Here is an 18,164-nt window from a genome sequence, read left to right as displayed (position 1 = left end):
GTCCAATATGAGTCATGAACCCTGGTGCACGAAATTGTGATCATCAATGGCGCCATCAACATGTTACGCACAATTGCAATCTCAACTCTTAATCACAACTTCGCACAACTAACCAGCAAGTGCACTGGGTCGTCCAAGTAATAAACCTTACGCGAGTAAGGGTCAATCCCACGGAGATTGTTGGTATGAAGCAAGCTATGGTCATCTTGTAAATCTCAGTCAGGCAGACTTAAATGGTTATGGATGATGAATAAAACATAAAGATAAAAATAGAGATACTTATGTAATTCATTGGTAAGAATTTCAGATAAGCGTATGGAGATGCTTTGTCCCTTTCGTCTCTCTGCTTTCCTACTGTCTTCATCCAATCCTTCTTACTCCTTTCCATGGCAAGCTGTATGTAGGGTTTCACCGTTGTTAGTAGCTACCTCCCATCCTCTCAGTGAAAATGTTCTACGCACCCTGTCACGGCACGGCTAATCATCTGTCGGTTCTCAATCAGGTTGGAATAAAATCCAGTGATTCTTTTGCGTCTGTCACTAACGCCCAACCTTCAGGAGTTTGAAGCTTGTCACAGTCATTCAATCATTGAATCCTACTCAGAATACCACAGACAAGGTTTAGACCTTCCGGATTCTCTTGAATGCCGCCATTAATTCTAGCTTATACCACGAAGATTCCGATTAAGGAATCCAAGAGATAAACATTCAAGCCTTGCTTGCTTGTAGAACGGGAGTGGTTGTCAGGCACGCATTCATAAGTGAGAATGATGATGAGCGTCACATAATCATCACATTCATCAAGTTCTTGAGTGCGAATGAATATCTTGGAATAAGAATAAGCTGAATTGAATAGAAGAACAATAGTAATTGCATTAATACTCGAGGTACAGCAGAGCTCCACACCTTAATCTATGGTGTGTAGAAACTCCACCGTTGAGAATACATAAGTGATAATAGTGATCATTGGCTTCGGCCCCAGAGAGGGAACCAGAAGAACCAAGATGAAAATACAATAGTAAAAGGTCCTACTTATAGAGAACTAGTAGCCTAGGGTTTACAGAGATGAATAAATGACATAAAAATCCACTTCCGGACCCACTTGGTGTGTGCTTGGGCTGAGCATTGAAGTATTTTCGTGTAGAGACTTTTCTTGGAGTTAAACGCCAGCTTTTGTGCCAGTTTGGGCGTTTAACGCCGGGCATTCTTGAGCTGATTTGGAACGCCGGTTTGGGCCATCAAATCTTGGGCAAAGTATGGACTATTATACATTGCTGGAAAGCCCAGGATGTCTACTTTCCAACGCCGTTGAGAGCGCGCCAATTGGGCTTCTGTAGCTCCAAAAAATCCACTTCGAGTGCAGGGAGGTCAGAATCCAACAGCATCTGCAGTCCTTTTCAGCCTCTAAATCAGATTTTTGCTCAGGTCCCTCAATTTCAGCCAGAAAATACCTGAAATCACAGAAAAATACACAAACTCATAGTAAAGTTCAGAAAAGTGAATTTTAACTAAAAACTAATAAAAATATACTAAAAACTAACTAAAACATACTAAAAACAGACTAAAAATAATGCCAAAAAGCGTATAAATTATCCGCTCATCAAACCCTTAAATGTATGAACAGAAATCACTCCTTGTAAGCATTTTAATCGTTATAAATCAAATCTGAATGAGAAGAACCTAACTAGCAAAAACCTGCAAAATTCAAGCCTTCTTTTTTGCAGGCCACCACAGCCATCATCATATGAGTACCATCAAGTGAGTGAACAAAATTTGAGGAAAATGCTGTCCTCTGCCTCTTTGCCATGACCTAGAACATTTATAGAACAAAACAATTTCATATTATTGTTAAAAATTTAAATCCTAAGCTGTTATTTAGGTCATTGAAGGAGTACAAATTTCTGAATAGTTTCAATGTTATTTAGCTTCCCTATGTTTTGAATCTTGGTGTTATTTTCATATCATAACTTCTTATAAATTATAATCAATAGGGATGCCTTGGGCAAAGCATAAAATAGTTAATAGATAAAATCTAATTTCCTCCGAAGTAAATGATCCAAATATCTATACATGATGTTAAGCTTACCTTATCTGTTTCTCATTGCGATGTCAACATCTGAAGTGAAGTTTTGACCTGTAACCCATCACATAATAATAGCATTAACCTATATAAAGCCATAAACTCAGAATTTGAGGGTATATTTGGCATGGAGGATTTTGGAAAGGATGACGAATTGAGGTTTAAAGTAAACAATATTTTGAAGTTCTTTTTTAAAAATTGAAAGAATAAAATGATAATCCTCCATCCAAACATATCCTGAGAAATATATTTCATGAAAATTCTACTATACTTACAATATGCCTTCCAAGTTTCCGGTAAGGTTGCACAACAGGAAGTCCAAAAGAGTTGTCCAGTGGACTGGCTGATTTTCAGATGCAATTACCTATTCAAGGTCATTGTCATACCAATTTTGTTACTAATACAACGACGACAACAAAAGGACGAAACAAGAATAAGAATATGTGCATCACACATGTAGGTAGAAGAAAGATTGTAACATACTTTTGCATAGTCATAAAACCATTTCATAATATTCCGTGCACCTTGAAACATCTCCTCCAAGGCAGTTAAGGTGACCTGAGAAGGAAATGAGATTAAACAAGCAATACATGTTATGCTACAAGGATAATATATATATCTATAATACAGAGTTATTTTCACACTCTCACCTTTGCAGCATAACAAGAAGCACCAAAGAGTTCGTCATCATCTAAATCGGATTCTCTTTCTTTCAACCTCCTCTTTATCTGCTCCCGCGCACCAATGTACGTGACACCATATACTGATGTCATCATTGTCTGCTTAACCAATTTTCTATCCACCTAACAGTATACAAGATCAGATCAAAATCAGCTTCTACACGAGAACAAAAAACAATAAATAAACAAACCATAATTGCTAATTAGAAAATTTATTTTCAAATGCCTTAAGAACCTAAGATTCCAAATGAAATTATAACTTATTCTTTCAAAAAATACGAGATTGCATTTATGCACCAAGTAACACCAAAAGGATGGCATAGAACCTGATTAACTAGTCTCCTTGCATGTAGGGTATCGGAAAATATTACAGGATCTTCCTAAGCATCCTTTTGCATAATGTGCAATACTCTGCATGAAAATGACATTTGTAAGACTGAGTTGTTTATTAGGAATTTCCTCTCTTCCCTGAGGAATTTCAAACCCGAAACTTAAATTAATTTAACCTTTTTTTGTTCTTTTTAAGCTTTGCAAATATCAGAATATGATTAATATACACAAATAAAATGCAGATTAAGAAAAAGCATAACAAATGTAGTGTGGAGTAAAGGTTGTCTATTGAAAAAGAGTAACAAGAAGAAGTAAATTATGACAATATGTTAAGTACCTAAGAAAAGTGGGAACTGTACCTTAAAAAGATTAGTTCGCAAGGACAAAAGTGCAAGAGAAGAACCGAACCGAAATTAGCAGTGAGGAAAAAGAACAAAGCGGCAATATATAAAAAGAGAAAGAGGAAGAAAAATGCTAAAAAGGATTGTCTCATCTGAAAAAGGATAAAGAATGAATAATAAACCTTCACAGAAGTAATTAATTCATTTCTCAAAAATTTTGATTAAACAAAAAAGAAAATATATAAAAAGTAAAAAATAAAGAGACAAATTTTAATTATTGATTTTTTCAAAAATAAAAACACGAGATCTAATGTATAAATATTTTTATGTTGGATAACCTTACTCCCACAACAAATCCGTGGCCTATTTTATAAATACAACTAGCGAAATTTTTTTTGAAAAAATTGTAAGAAATTTTCCTTTTTAAGCGAAACCAATAAACCTACATCCTCCGCCGGTGCCCACTTACCCAGTTGCTTTACACCCCATCACCATAAACTGATAAACTAAAAAAAAAGTAGTGTTAAATTCAGTTTAGACAGTTGTTACGTAAGTCTTGCAGAGAAATGAAAGCGTTAGGCCTTGTTGGTGCTCGTGCCCCAACGGGGTTTACAACTTCTTTCCACGAACCTAAGCAGAAGCCTCTTCGGAACAATCCGTTTTGCGTTTCTTGCTCTTCTTCGTCCAAAACGGTGCGCATCTTCCTTTAATTTTTTCACTTTTCTTCTCTTGCTCCCAATTCGCTTTGGAAATCTATGTTTTACGGAGCCTCTGTGCAGTGCACGGTAACCTAAGAATGTGAATTAATTGAATTGAATTCAGGTACAAGAACAAGCTAAAACTGCTGTTCTAAAATCTGAATACAAGCCCGGAGTGTTTGATGATTTTTTCCTCAATTTATTCCGCAACAAATTGGTACAGGTAATGAACATTTTTTTTCTCATTTGAGTTTACTTTTGATACCCGTAAAGCATTTTACAACCACATTCCTTCTTTTTTATGATTATTTATGCGATCAATATAAAAGATAGTTATTTTTACTAATGAGATATTATATAATTAAATACATGTATAATACTATTTTACGGTGCATCAAAATTAAATTTTGTTAATTAGTGACATTGGTTGAGGTAATGCATAATAAGTTAAGTGCCAGCGTTAAGTCCTAATTGATTTAGGACACTTATTTAATTACACTGAAGTTTTAATCATGTTACCTTACCTTACTGTGATAACTGATAACTACAGTTGAATTAGAGATGTTTAGAGATTTACAATTTGTAAATTCAGAGAATTTCAGAAACCAAATTGGATATTACCTGAAAATTCGTTTTTTTTTTTAATTGTTGCATCATAGATTTATACGTGGTAAACTGTTTTGTACCGATTGTAACAGGAGGTAGGATGGGACTCACAGAGACCTGGATATGATGGGCTTATCGAAGTTGTGAACCGTCTAATGATGAAGGGCAAAACAAATTCTGATACCATAGAAGCAGCGGTACTTTCTGTTTTTGTTTTTGTTTTTGTTTGTTTGTTTGTTTTTTTTTTCAATGTTGTCCAGCAGTCATCCTTTTGGAATTAACCTAAGCATTCATCTCTTTCCTAATTGGAAGTCTTCCTAATGCGCAATAAAAGGTTTGGGTGCAATTTTTTAAAATTATTTTATATTATAAACTGACCAAATAAGAATTTATCATTTCCAAGATAATGATTTCCATTGCCCAAGATTATAACTTGTAAGAATAAAATTCTACTACTGTTTTTACCAAAAAGGTTTGGCAAGTGCCTTATAAGACATTAATCCTTATGTTTATATGCATAACATAGGTTGTCAAATTTATACTATTTCACGCAAATCTATGTTCTTATAAATTCTAGATTGTCATGTCCGCTGGCTAGCTTTTGTGACTTGTGACTTGTGACAGGTACGAGTATTGAGGGCTCTGTTCCCTCCATTCCTTTTGGAGCTCTATAAAATCTTTATAGCTCCTTTGGGAAGGGGCAAAATTGCTGCTATGATGGTTGGTGAGTCTGATCAGATACCAACTCATTTTTTTTTCCCATATGAATCACCTTCCATTCTTTATTCATGCCTGATCTTCCCCTGAACATAATAGGCTAAGAAACTTGGTTAGATATCCTAAAATGTTTTGGGTTTGAAGCAAGGGTCACCGCACTGACTTGTCAATGGCTCATGGGCCCATGCAAAGTCAATTCCGTGGAGCTACGGGATGGAACCTTATGTAGTAGTGGGGTGATTACCTATACTTTTGCCTGTGCTTGATCTCTCTGGCTGTGCTTGGTAAGTTTCTTGGACAGAAATACATAGACACTGGCAGAGACAAAATATCTTTGTCCCAACTCTCCTTGTGTTTTGGTAAATAAAAAATTAGCAAATTTTGTCTCTGGTAAAAAGATATTTTATTTCGTTTTGTATCACTTTGTTTTCTAGAAATAGTTGTGTCTCTATTCTGTCATAAGAAAGTTACCGAATCAGCCACCTTTGAGTTTTGTAAACTTGAAGCAATACTCTTTGTAATCTTAGATGTGTTGTATAAGTGATGCATTTTCAAAATCTTGAAGGTGTTTGTGGAGAGATGTAAGTACTTGGAGGAAAGCAAGTGTGTTGGTATTTGTATCAACACTTGTAAGTTTCCAACTCAGGTTAGTGATACTTGAACATTCTCACCCACATTTTGTTTTTCACATTAATCTTTCGAGATAGAATTATTATGCCGCACTATTTCAATGATTTAGTCTGAGTCCTTTTTTGATCTAGACGTTCTTCAAGGATCATATGGGAGTTCCATTACTTATGGAACCCAATTTTGCTGATTACAGCTGTCAGGTAAGTATTGTATAATCTCTTCTGGATCTCCATTTTATGAGATAAACCTTCCCATCATAAATTTCTTACCAAGTCCAAATAAATTTGCAGTTCAAATTCGGAGTTCTTGCCCCACCGCATGAGGACGATAGTGTCTTGAAGGAACCTTGCTTGGAAATATGTCCGAATGCAGCAAAACGAAGAACAGTTGCCCGAAATATAGATGTAACTACGTGCCCGAAGACATAACTTCTGGTCAGGGGCTTTCAGAGCATTGATGTACATGGCTTCAAAATACCATGCACATTATTGCCCCAACTTGTCTTTGAGCAAGGAACTGAGGTTATGGATATTCTTGCTTCATAGTTGTAAATTACTTTTTAAGTATATATACAAAATTTAAGAAACATTTTTTTTGTGTGTGTATTTTTAACAAGTAATCTTGGCCAAACGCTTTTTACATTTAAGAAAAACAAGTTAAAACACAGAGACCGAGTAAAAATATTTTATCTCATATAAGTCGAACTGTCATAGTTTGTATGTCTCAATTGCTCAACAACTAAAGTATGAAACCTTGATAGCATAAATCGCCTATACCTAAATTATTTAGAGTAAATACCCTTTCCGGCCCCTATCCATTTTGAAAGTTGACTACCCGCCCCCTATCCTTTATAAATTATCAAATCGGCCCTTATCCATTTACTCCGTGATACCAATTAGCCCTTGAGTTGGTTTCTCCGTTCAAAGTCGACGGAAAACGCTGTGGTGTAACGTGCTATCCGTGACGTGGCTTTGGATCATCAAACGTGGATTGCTCTGTAAGCATGTGGACAAATAAGCCCCTGCAGACTCAGCAAAACGACGTCGTTTTGCTTGGCATCATTTTGCTCGTTTGGGGTGAAATCTCATTCTCCCCCTTGTGCACACCCCAATCACCATACATCACCCTCGTTCCATCCTGAAAATTACGATGAAACCCTAAGAGACCGAAACGTCTCCCTCCAAGCAAGCTGACAGAGACTTCCAACAGGGAGGGGTTGACGGTGCTGCAGACGGAGGAACTGACGGCGCTACTAAGGTTAGTGTCGCTATCTGAGTCTTGAAGCTTCGTTAGCTTGTGTTGCTCCATTTTTTTTTTCTGAACTTGGTTACTGTTAATGATGATTTAGATTAGTGATCACCCCATGCATGTTCTAAAATGTTAAAATGAGGCGTGATGGAAGTTGTTAATTAATTTTTAATTATTGCACATTGTTGTTCTAATAGATGTCATATGAAATAGTCCCTGTTTTTCATCATGGGGGTTCGTTTGAAAGGGATGAAGATGGTGCATTGTTCTACCGCGACGGAAGTGTTGAGACATTTCCTCCGTTAGACATAGATTATGTTAATTTCAAGGATTTGGAGGAAATGTTCAAGGGTTTGGGGTATACAAGTTACAAACAGATGTATTGGTATGATGGCAGTTTCCTTGATTTAGAGTCTGGGTTGCATGTTCTGAAAGGGGATAAGGAAATCAATGAAATGTGTGATAAAAAGATGGAGAATGTGGAGTCGGATTTGTTGGTTATTTACTTTGAGCATGATGTTAGTCAACCAGTATATGGCCCTGATGTTGTTGAGGTAGATTCACCTTCTTCCAATGACGGATATGAAACAACCGAAGACGAACCCTACAAACCCCCTCCAACTGGATTAGAATCTGATAGTAGTAGTAGTGATGAGGAAGTAAATGTACAGAGGAAGAGTGTGAGGAAGAAGCAGCCTAGTGTGAGGATGAAAAAGGCAATGGATGCTGGACAAAAGGGTGCTAGGAAGAAGAGTTGTGTTAGACAACAGACACCTAAGAAGAAGAAGAATGTGCCACCTGGTATTTTTGGTGATAAGGACATGTCTCCTAGGACTAAGAAGAAAAAGGCTAAGAGGTATGTTGGAAGAAAAAGAAAACATGTTCTATCCCAACAAGAAACAGACAATGAGCCAAACAGTGGGCCTAGTGGAGATCAAGGTAATGGGCCAGGTGATGTTGACCCAAATGATGAGGCAAGGGATAAGCCCAATTCAGATCCAGTGGCTGAGGAGTTGGACTCAGACCTGGAAAAGCCATATAAATATGAGTCTGAGGCATTTAACTCCCCAATTTCTGACTCAGATGAGGAGCATAAGGCAAGATATCCTGATTTTAATGAGGATGCAGAGTATGGTGAAGTTCAGTTTCAGGTTGGACAACACTTTGAGACCATGGCAATGTTCAAGCAAGCACTTAAAGATTACTTTGTATATGAGGGAAAAGAGCTTATGTATTTGAAGAATGAGCCAAAGAGGATTAGAGCAAGGTGTGCTGAGGAGGGTTGTCCATGGCTGGTGTTTTGCTCTCATAATAGTCAGAGTCTCAGTTTTCAAATCAAGACATTCATTGGAGAGCATAACTGTGGTAGGAATTTGAGCAGCAACATGGCTGATAGATCTTGGGTGACAAGTAAGCTGGTAAAAAGGTTGGTAACTCAACCTCTGATGACTCCGAAAGAGGCACTAGAGCACATGAAGCAGGACTATAATGTCCATATAAATTATAGGATGATATACAGAGCCTTGAAAGCTGCTAGAGAGCAAGTAATTGGAAAGGAGCGAGAACAATATGGAAAGCTGCATGACTACTTAAATGAAATTCACAAAAGCAATCCTGGATCCACTGGTATGGTTGATGTCATTCCTCAACCGGAGGGTCGTCCACTCTTCAATAGGTTGTACATTTCACTGGATGCTTGCAAGAAAGACTTCAAGGCGGGCTGTCGCCCTCTGATTGGATTGGACGGATGCTTCTTAAAAGGGTACTTCGGAGGTCATCTGTTGTCAGCTGTGGGGCAGGATGCCAATAATAGTTTCTTTGTTATAGCTTTTGCTGTAGTTGAAGCTGAGAACACTGATTCTTGGAAATGGTTTCTTTCAATCCTGCATGATGATCTTGGTTCTGTGGCTGCCAATGGGTGGAACTTCATGTCTGACCAGCAGAAGGTTATATTCCTTCTTTTTTTGTATTTTCTTTTTATTATATGGTTTGTGTTCTGTGTTTATAAATTAATTCAACTGTTCTTATGAACTGTTATTGCAGGGTTTGGCTAAGGCATTGCATGAGGTAATGCCACAAGCCCATCATAGGAATTGTGTCTTACATATATGGAAAAATTTCATCAAGCACTTTAAGGACAAGCACACAAAAGGGCTGGTTTGGAAGGCTGCTAAGAGCACAACAATGAGGGAATTCAAAGACTCAATGGAACTTGTGAAGAAGGTGAACACAGCTGCTTGGGAGTATCTACAGAAGTTTGATCCTGGTTCATGGACAAAGGCTTACTTTAGCCATGGCCCGAAGTGTGACAACATCACCAATAACATGTGCGAAGTTTGGAATGCCAAGATCGTGGAGTATAGAGAGAAACCGATTTTAACTATGTGCGAGGAGCTTCGAAGTTACATAATGCGAAAGATGGCAGGGCACAAGCACAGAATAAGCAAATGCAAGGGTAAATTGGCTCCAGTTCAACAACTAAGGCTGGATGAGTACATCATTCCTGAGAGCAATAAGTGGACAGCAGAGTGGGCTGGAGATGAGGCAAGGGTATTATTTGAAGTTCAGAGGTACCAGACCAGAGTGGCTGTCAATTTACAAAGACATACATGTGCCTGCAACGTTTGGCAACTAACAGGTATAATCATCAACTCATTTCTTGGCAATTATTTAAGTAAAGTTTGAGTGAGTAAATGTCATTTCTGTATCTATCCTACTAGGGTTGCCTTGCAAGCATGCAGTATCTGCTATCTCAAGGTTAAGGAAACAAGGGCTGAAACCAGAGGATTTTGCACATAAATGGCTTACAATGGATGCTGTTCGGGCTACTTATGGGGACTCCATTAAACCAGTGAATTCTGAGGAGTTTTGGGAAGAAACAAACAGGCTGCGTCCAGAGGCACCAATCATTAGGAGACCCCCAGGGAGACCAACCAAAAAAAGGGCTGTTGATGTGGTGGCTGAGTCACAAATGCAGCAGCAAGGTCACAAGGTGAGGAAGTCATTCCAAGTCACGTGCAGTAAATGTGGGCAAAAGGGACACTACCACATGACTTGCAAAGGAGCTCCTGCAAATCCGAATTGGTAGCCAAAACGAAAGAAGGCAAAGCAACAACAAACTGGAAACCAATCATCACAGTCACCTCCAGATCAGCAGGAAGCACAGGTAAGAGGCCTTCTACATATTTTTCTTTTCCATTGTAGTAGTTGTTATTTCCTCTATTCAATTGAAAAGTATAGTAGATGAGACTGTTATTTTTTGATTTGCATAGGTCGGGGAAGGAGTTGGAAGCAATGTTCCCCAAAATGTTACTGCCCCATCTATTGATCTAGTGGTAGTTTTTTGTCTGAACTTAATGTTCCCCTTAGCTTAAGCATTTTTTTGTTCTATCATGGTTGTGCTTACTTTGCTTCTCATATGTCTTTCACAGGGTAAAGCAAAAAGGCAAAAGAAAAAAACCCCTAAGACCTCTAACACTCACTCAGTCTAACAAGAGACAAGGGTTGACACTCAATCTTCACACCCTGCCCAACCACCAGTAGAGGTAATGTTATTTTACATATTCATGCTCTTTAACTATAAAATTAATTGGCCCAACAGCATTTATAATAAACTGAGTTGTTTCCCTGTGGTTTAGGGTGTGGACTCCAATACTGAGCCCTCAAACCCTGCTACCCCAACTGCACTCTCCCAGGGGCCAAATTTCAGGCCCAAGCAAGCTATAACTAGACCTCCAGCACCTACAATGCACCACTCTCAACAGCAGGCCACAGCCCCAACAGTTCAGCCACCTCTACAGCAAGCAACAACCCCAAACTCACAACCATCAACTCAGCAACAACTTCCACCTGAAGGAGCAACTTACTCAGGGACTGCCACAACTCCCTTCATGTTTATCCCCACACCAGGCCTAAATGCACCCCACAAATTCAAGCCAACATATGGGTTTAGGCCACCAAGAATTCAGAAATGACATAATCCTAGTTATAGTTATGAATATTTTGGTGTAAAATTTTTTGGTTGTCAAGTTATTAGAAGTAATACACTAAACAATATGGAACATGTTCTCTGTTTTGTGAAGTCAGACCTTTACTGATGATATTGGCTCACTATGTAAATGCCTTTGTGCTTAGCAGTATGAATATAAACATTATGCTTTTACCTTATACAGAATTGTGCAGAGTTATCTTGGGTTCAGTCTTTACATTATAACAAAGAAAAATTCACATTCATTTCATTTGGAATCTACAATTACAGAGCAAATTAACACAAATCTCAACAGATATCCATGCATCACTTGAAGCAACACAATATACCCTAAAACACTACAAACACAACTGCTGTTAACACAATTAACATTGCCAGCATAACAAACACACTATGGTTATTACTACATTTTTTTATTTTGCTTCATATTCATCTTCAATCTTGAATTCCAATTGCTCCAACTTTTTCTCCATCAACATCAGTCTTCCTTGAATGTCATTGTCATCTTCATTGCCAGAACGTTTAGCAATCACCTCGTCCAGCCAAACAAAAAAGTTGCAGTGACGTTGCTCCATCTGCAATTGCCATTATAGTGAATACAACTTGTTAAACAAGTGGGAAGTTGATTACATAAACTGAAGATGGGTGCACACTTACGCCATAGTTGGAACAACCCAGGAAAATTCTGTCTGGGTTCTTCGCTGTCCCAGACTGTTGCATGACTGCATAGGTGTCACACTTGCATTTAGGGTGCTGGAACTTGGCCTTCTTGCCTTCACTTGCATTGCTACTCGAACCCACCAAATTCTTCCTCCAGACACGGCGTGTGTTACAGGTTGAAGATTGCCCAGGATCGCTCATGCTTCAGTCACTAGTGTTAGGGTTCAGGAATGGGGAGACTGAGATTTCGCCCTAAACGAGCAAAGAGACTTCTTTTTAAAACAACGTCGTTTTGCTGAGTCTGCAGAGGCTTATTTGTCCACATGCTTACAGAGCAATCCACGTTTGATGATCCAAAGCCACGTCACGGATAGCACGTTACACCTCAGCGTTTTCCGTCGACTTTGAACGGAGAAACCAACTCAAGGGCTAATTGGTATCACGGAGTAAATGGATAAGGGCCGATTTGATAATTTATAAAGGATAGGGGGCGGGTAGTCAATTTTCAAAATGGACAGGGGCCGGAAAGGGTATTTACTCAATTATTTACGTCCGCACATGTATCACAATTTATCAATATGTGGCGTTCAATCATTTTGAAATCTAAAACAAATGCTTCCAATAATGGCGAAAAAATCAAATATGATGGACAAGTCTCATACCTTTGATGCAGCAACCTCAACCTCATTTCCGATTTTCTAAACCCAATCATGATTCAATGAGTTCAAGTGACATTAACTCTGAACAAGTTAAAAACATGCAATATAATGAAAAAAAGGAATATATCCTACAAATTCAATTTATAATCTCCAAGGATCTAACCAAAAAAAAATTATGATCTCCAAGGGAATTGACGGAAGATTCTAATCTATTGCCACCCGAAGGAACATCAGTCTCAAGAAAAAATATATATGTAACAAATCGCATGCTTTAGACCCCAAAATTGCTTTAGAATGTATTCCTCTTTCCCTTCACTCCTCACTTTGCCCATGACCAAAACAAAAGGACTGAGGGGCATAGCATCCTTCAGATAAAAATAAAGTCAGCAGAAAATGTTGTTTGTATAGAAGCTCAAGCAGCAAAGGATGTTACTTTAAGATTTCTTAGGTCTCTTTGAAGTGCCTTCTCTCTTATCAGCCTCCGCAGATTTCTTCTTGTCCTTCCTTTCTCTCTTCTTCAATGCAGTCATGTGGGCCTTTAATATAGTTGCATAAGAAGCTTGAAAGCGCTGATGATCCTTTGTTCCAACCTTTCCAATTAATTACCCGAAATTTGGAATATCAGAAGTGGAAACAACATATATGCAAATTAAAAAGTTGATATAAAAAAGATGAAGAAAAGATAACTACTAAGTGACATCAACTTCAAAGATGTTTATCAAGAAGTTAGACTTCTAAATGCAACTCATCATCACTTAGATTTATACTCCTGTTTTGGTTCTAATGCTATTCTCACAGATCATGTTGTCATGGTCATCAACTCGTCATCCATGCTTCGATCTAAATATTTGAACTGCTATTAGACAGTATTCCCAGAGTGTATGAAACTCAGTCATTGAATTTTTACAGAGCAACGTGTTTCTCATTAATAAATCTGAATACTTGCATCAAAGAACTCCATCAATTACCCACCAAATTCATTCCTCTGGACATCTACCACATGGAAACTCTTCTGAGGGCTGAGGTCGTGAGGTAATTCATTTAAGTGAAGTGCCAATAATGGCAATAAGATAGCATGAAAGAACAACATTCGAAATAAGAAAAAAAAAGGCTAACAATAGAAGAAAAATGTTTTGCAATCTAAAACTCAAACAGAAAAACATTCCACACAAGCAAGAAATAATGCAATAAATAAAACAAGTTTCACAGCTAAGAAGCTGTTCCACCATAAGCACATCTCCGGTTCATTTTCCCAGTCCAATAGAAAAACAAAGACCAGGTCATCTTTAAAAGAAATACAATGAAGACTGAAAGGAGGTCTTTGGCATATTCAGAACAAATCATACAGAATGGTTTCACATAAGTTGCAAAAAAAATATACAATTGAATTGTTTAGATCGATTTTGTGATCTCTACTTTTTCTTTATTGAGAATTAGTTTGAGATTCTACTTCTATGTCATTCTCTCTTTCACTTTATATCTTTTTGGTGATTAATCTACTCTAACCAAGAGCACTAAATCATTATGAATGGGATCGAAGAATAACATGCCAGGGGATTAGAGGAGTTTTATGCCTACAACTACTCAAAGGATAATCTAAGTTTACAGTACTTGAAACTTGCATCACCAAGCATGAAGGTTCTGAAAGCAGACTGAGAAACCAAAATGACGAGTTCAGAATATACAAGAGATACGTACGGATGTAGAAATTGTCTTCTTCCCATTGGTGGCACGAATAAGGCATTTATAGTCAATCGCTTCACCAGCTGCGGCCATTTTATTCCTCACGGCTTTAGACTTCAAGGATGCTAAAGGCACACCAAGAACATGAAAAGGAGGCATAATGAACTAAATTCGGTTTGCAGAAATATAAAACCAAAAACATTTGATCAACCAAGAAGCCAACACTAACACACACATACACACATCGTTTAAGTGTAACCCAAACAGAGCCCGTCTCGGTGCTGCGCTCGAACATGGTGGTGAGTTCATTGAGAAACGGATCTAGCTGTAGAAGAACCTAGTAAAAAAAAAAAATTCAAAATAGCAAGGGTTAGACTTCAAAATAAAAGATGTTAATTCTTGCAAAATATTGCATATTCATCAAGATAACATGCCGATTTTTCCAGCATACTCCGCATTTATTTTTTTTAAATAATAACGATAACAAAAAATGAAGGAGAAAAAAAAAAACAGAATCGGTTTTCATGGTGAATCGTAACCAAAATTACAGGATTAGTCAAAGTAGATGATGAATTGTGTGTTATAGGGAATGGGAATGGTTAAGGGATCAATTGTATTTGTGAGACGATCTGAAACTAGTTTGAAATACGAAACTAACTTGTAGACTGGAATTCACCGGAGAGAGAGAGAGAGAGAGAGAGAGTAGGTTACCATGGTTGATGGCTTAGGGTTGCAGAATGCAGTGCAGGTGAGAGCTTCTGATGTGGGAGCTGAACATGCAGTAGTCGCGTATAAGGCTCTCCAGTTTAAGGGATGAGAAGAACGACGACTAGTCAATTAGCTCAAAGACAAGCAAGCATAAAAATAATAAAACAAAGAGTAAAAAGACAAATCCATTCCTGATTTTTTTTTTTACGGACATTTTCGTCTTCAAGGATTGGAAAATATTTTAATGTCCCTGATTTTCTGAAAAAATGGACATATTTACCTTTCCGTTAGAGTCGTTCCGTTTGTCCTGACGGAAAACGGTGACGTGGCTCCAGTGGCGCTAACCTGGCCGTTACGGACTGCCACGTGGGATGAGCTTTTGAAAAGAGGATGTATTAGTCTCCAGGAACCAAAACGTTGCCGTTTCTCCCTCACCCCTAATCTATGAAATCCAGTGAGCCCTAATCCTTCAAATGCAGTGTGAAGGTGAAGCAGATGAAGGAAGAAATTGAGCATTCTGACTCATGGCATCCGACGGAGTTCGGCCTCAAATCCGACGACTAGACCATCGAGTGGCTCCTCCGCCAGGCCAAGCCCTCAATCATCGCCGCTACCAGAACCAGAACCACTCCCGCCAGCTTCTCCTTCGTTTCCGTCTCCGTACGCGGCGGTGCTGACTCTCTCTCTTCTCCTTCCTCAACCTCAACAGCATCTTCGCTCAACCACAAGCCCTTGCTGGCTCACACTCCCTTCATACTCGGCAAGCGCATACGCACCGATGACGACGGTTTCGCTAAGGACGACGGCGTCTCCGTGGGGCCCGTCGTGGGTCCTTAGTGGGCCCCGGAGCTCCCGCGGGGCTCTAGGCCCTCCCGGCCAGGCCCGATTTTGGTCAAATTTGGAGTTTCACAGCGGCTGCTCCTCCGTTGGAGATGGTTGTGCAATCGGCGGCGGTGTCGGTGTCTCAATAGCAACAAGCTTCTTTGTTCGTTCACCATCGGCATCAGCAGCAGCAACAAGCCATGGGAGAAGCTTCGGCAGCGAGGCTGAGAAATTACCTTCCTGGACATCTGAATTTGCTGGCTTCTAAGTTGGGAGGGCCCAGAAAATTTTAGGTTTAGGGCTCTTTTGTTTTTAGTTTTTTGAGTGAAGAAGTCCATGAATTCAATTAGGATTTGTTTTAAGTTATTTATTATGATGATGATGAATTGCTGCAGATTGAGGATGGAAGCGGTTTTCAGGACCTTGATTATCAGTGTTTGATGTGTGCAAGTGCAAATGCAGCTTGGAAATTCATAATGTTGGTTGTGATTAAAAGAAAGCAAAGTTCTCCAAGTTGGAGAGACTAATAAGCTTTGTAATGATAATGGAATTGCATTATTGGTTGCTTGGTTTTTGAGTTTTTCACTTACTTTCATCCATCATGTCCTAAATCCTAATGGAGTGTACAAGTTTAATTGTTGTTGCAGCTAGCTCAAGTGCAATTAGTAGTAGATTTAGTGTTAATGGTGGTCAAGCTCAACTCAACTTTGCTCCCAATTTGTTGGAGTACACAACTCAACACAACACACCACACTACATTCCAATTCCTGTGAAAGAATTCATGTGTTGTTCTTGTTAATCATATGGGTTTTGGCACAGCTTGATGGATGGTGAGTGGTGTGGTGAGTAGTCGATGCTATCCTCTCTCTCAATCTCTCTATTTCTTTCACTTTCACATGTGTTGTGCTTGTTAATGATATGGGTTTTGTGAAAGAATTCATGTATTGTTCTTGTTAATGATATGTTCTTGTTCATCATGATGTTGTTTTCTGAGGTCACTATAGTGTGAGTGAAAGACCAGTGTTTTCTGAGGGATTTCATAGATTGGGGTGGGGGAGAAACGGCGATGTTTTGGTCCCTGGGGACTAATATGTCCTCTTTTCAAAAGCCCATCCAACGTCCGTAACGGCCAGGTCAGCGCCACGGGAGCCACGTCACCGTTTTCCGTCAGGACAAACGGAGCGACTCTAACGGAGGGATAAATATGTCCAGTTTTTCGGGGGGTCAGGGACATTAAAGTATTTTCTAATCCTCGGGGACGAAAATGTCTGCAAAAAAAAGGCCAGGGACGGATTTGTCCTTTACTCTAAAACAAAATAATACATACATTGAACAACGTAAATAACTATTTAAAAGAATTAAAATTTAGATTTCTAATCAATTAAATAATTATTAATGAATTTTGAAATTTAAAAAATTAGGATTATCACCTAAACATGTTTACGCTACTTACGGTTATTCCTAATTCCACCATAATTACGTTTTTGACATCCGCATCAGTTTCTCTCACATCCATGACCATTACTCATCGTCGTTGTCGGAGACGCAAAAGAACATCGCCGTTCCTCCTTTCTGCCGTACCAACTTTTCTCTAAACCTTTTTCAGCGCCGCCGTTATTCATCCCACCAGCTCCCTCACCAGCGTTGATCTCTTTCTATCCGGACACCATCGTCGCCTCCGAGTTCTTGTCGCCGTTGTTCCTTTGACCACCAACTCCGCTCATTACCATCCTTGTTTCACCAGACACCCTTATTAATGTGTTTGGGGTTGTATACGTGGCGCCACTACTGCTGTCTCATGATTCGTGGGCAGCGCTGCTGTTGTCTCGTCGTCGTGCTCCCTCCGTCACTATGGTTCTCCTCCTCTTCCTCTTTCTCCTCCTCTTCATCTTCTTCCTCTTCTTTTTTTTTTTGAATGTGGATGCTCATTTTATTAGGTATATAAATGGTTATTTCTATTTTAAAGTAAATGTTCATTTAATTTGGATTGAATTTATGTAGATACAATGAAATTTTCTAGATGTTCATTTTACTAGCTAGGTATATGGATGATTATTTTCATTCTAAAACGATCTTGATGGAGAAAAAGTTCGGCGAGATTGAGGCTAGCCGGTGAAAAAAGGACTTATGGTGCAATTAAAATTCAGATTTCTATTTAACTAAATAATTATGAATAAATTTTAAAATTTTAAAAATTAGAAATTTAAAATTTAAAATTTTGAAATCAGTAGTAATGACGGATAGTTAAAATTTGAAAATGTAATGTAAAAGCCTTTTTTGTTACTTGATTTGAATGGTTGTTTTTTTTATTTTTT

General features: G+C 38.5%; 3 protein-coding genes, 1 long non-coding RNA gene and 1 pseudogene across 4 annotated transcripts; 3 read left to right on the top strand and 2 right to left on the bottom strand.

Annotated features, from left to right (window-relative positions):
- Positions 1-2,568: 2,568 nt before the first annotated feature.
- LOC140174947 (uncharacterized) lies at positions 2,569-3,213 on the bottom strand. The gene is made up of 3 exons (XR_011865099.1): positions 3,086-3,213; positions 2,730-2,882; positions 2,569-2,637 (listed from the first exon to the last, which is right to left on the bottom strand). It is a non-coding gene; the product is annotated as an uncharacterized lncRNA (long non-coding RNA).
- A 543-nt stretch (positions 3,214-3,756) lies between these two features.
- On the top strand, positions 3,757-6,669 carry LOC112710548 (beta-carotene isomerase D27, chloroplastic). Its single transcript, XM_025762813.2, has 8 exons — positions 3,757-4,122; positions 4,253-4,351; positions 4,827-4,931; positions 5,359-5,458; positions 5,596-5,687; positions 6,017-6,097; positions 6,213-6,281; positions 6,372-6,669. Exons 1-8 carry the CDS (start codon positions 3,997-3,999, stop codon positions 6,507-6,509), a joined length of 810 nt encoding a protein of 269 aa, XP_025618598.1. The 5' UTR covers positions 3,757-3,996; the 3' UTR covers positions 6,510-6,669.
- A 2,695-nt stretch (positions 6,670-9,364) lies between these two features.
- Positions 9,365-11,496, top strand: LOC112710546 (uncharacterized). Its single transcript, XM_029288926.2, has 5 exons — positions 9,365-9,967; positions 10,050-10,495; positions 10,602-10,664; positions 10,761-10,874; positions 10,968-11,496. The coding sequence occupies exons 1-2, from the start codon at positions 9,400-9,402 to the stop codon at positions 10,415-10,417; spliced, it is 936 nt and encodes a 311-aa protein (XP_029144759.2). The 5' UTR covers positions 9,365-9,399; the 3' UTR covers positions 10,418-10,495; positions 10,602-10,664; positions 10,761-10,874; positions 10,968-11,496.
- Positions 11,497-12,640: 1,144 nt separating this feature from the next.
- On the bottom strand, positions 12,641-15,278 carry LOC112710550 (signal recognition particle 14 kDa protein). Its single transcript, XM_025762815.3, has 4 exons — positions 15,031-15,278; positions 14,563-14,656; positions 14,335-14,444; positions 12,641-13,226 (listed from the first exon to the last, which is right to left on the bottom strand). The coding sequence occupies exons 1-4, from the start codon at positions 15,031-15,033 to the stop codon at positions 13,071-13,073; spliced, it is 363 nt and encodes a 120-aa protein (XP_025618600.1). The 5' UTR covers positions 15,034-15,278; the 3' UTR covers positions 12,641-13,070.
- Positions 15,032-16,376, top strand: LOC112708954 (transcription factor TCP7-like; annotated as a pseudogene).
- The last annotated feature ends 1,788 nt before the right edge of the window (positions 16,377-18,164 follow it).

This window comes from Arachis hypogaea, chromosome 9 (assembly GCF_003086295.3).
Source record: "Arachis hypogaea cultivar Tifrunner chromosome 9, arahy.Tifrunner.gnm2.J5K5, whole genome shotgun sequence".
Taxonomy (NCBI): Eukaryota; Viridiplantae; Streptophyta; class Magnoliopsida; order Fabales; family Fabaceae; genus Arachis; species Arachis hypogaea.
Note: the sequence above shows the minus strand (reverse complement) of the source record. Positions and strands in the feature narration are given on the sequence as shown.

Coding starts and splice junctions, on each gene's coding strand:
- LOC112710546 (XM_029288926.2), top strand. CDS start 9,400: ATGCCACAAGCCCATCATAGGAATTGTGTCTTACATATATGGAAAAAT. Junction 9,968..10,049: donor CAACGTTTGGCAACTAACAG/GTATAATCATCA, acceptor CTATCCTACTAG/GGTTGCCTTGCAAGCATGCA.
- LOC112710548 (XM_025762813.2), top strand. CDS start 3,997: ATGAAAGCGTTAGGCCTTGTTGGTGCTCGTGCCCCAACGGGGTTTACA. Junction 4,352..4,826: donor TCCGCAACAAATTGGTACAG/GTAATGAACATT, acceptor CGATTGTAACAG/GAGGTAGGATGGGACTCACA. Junction 5,688..6,016: donor GAACCTTATGTAGTAGTGGG/GTGATTACCTAT, acceptor AAAATCTTGAAG/GTGTTTGTGGAGAGATGTAA.
- LOC112710550 (XM_025762815.3), bottom strand. Junction 14,445..14,562: donor TTGGGTTACACTTAAACGAT/GTGTGTATGTGT, acceptor GTGTGCCTTTAG/CATCCTTGAAGTCTAAAGCC. Junction 13,227..14,334: donor AGAAGACAATTTCTACATCC/GTACGTATCTCT, acceptor TTAATTGGAAAG/GTTGGAACAAAGGATCATCA.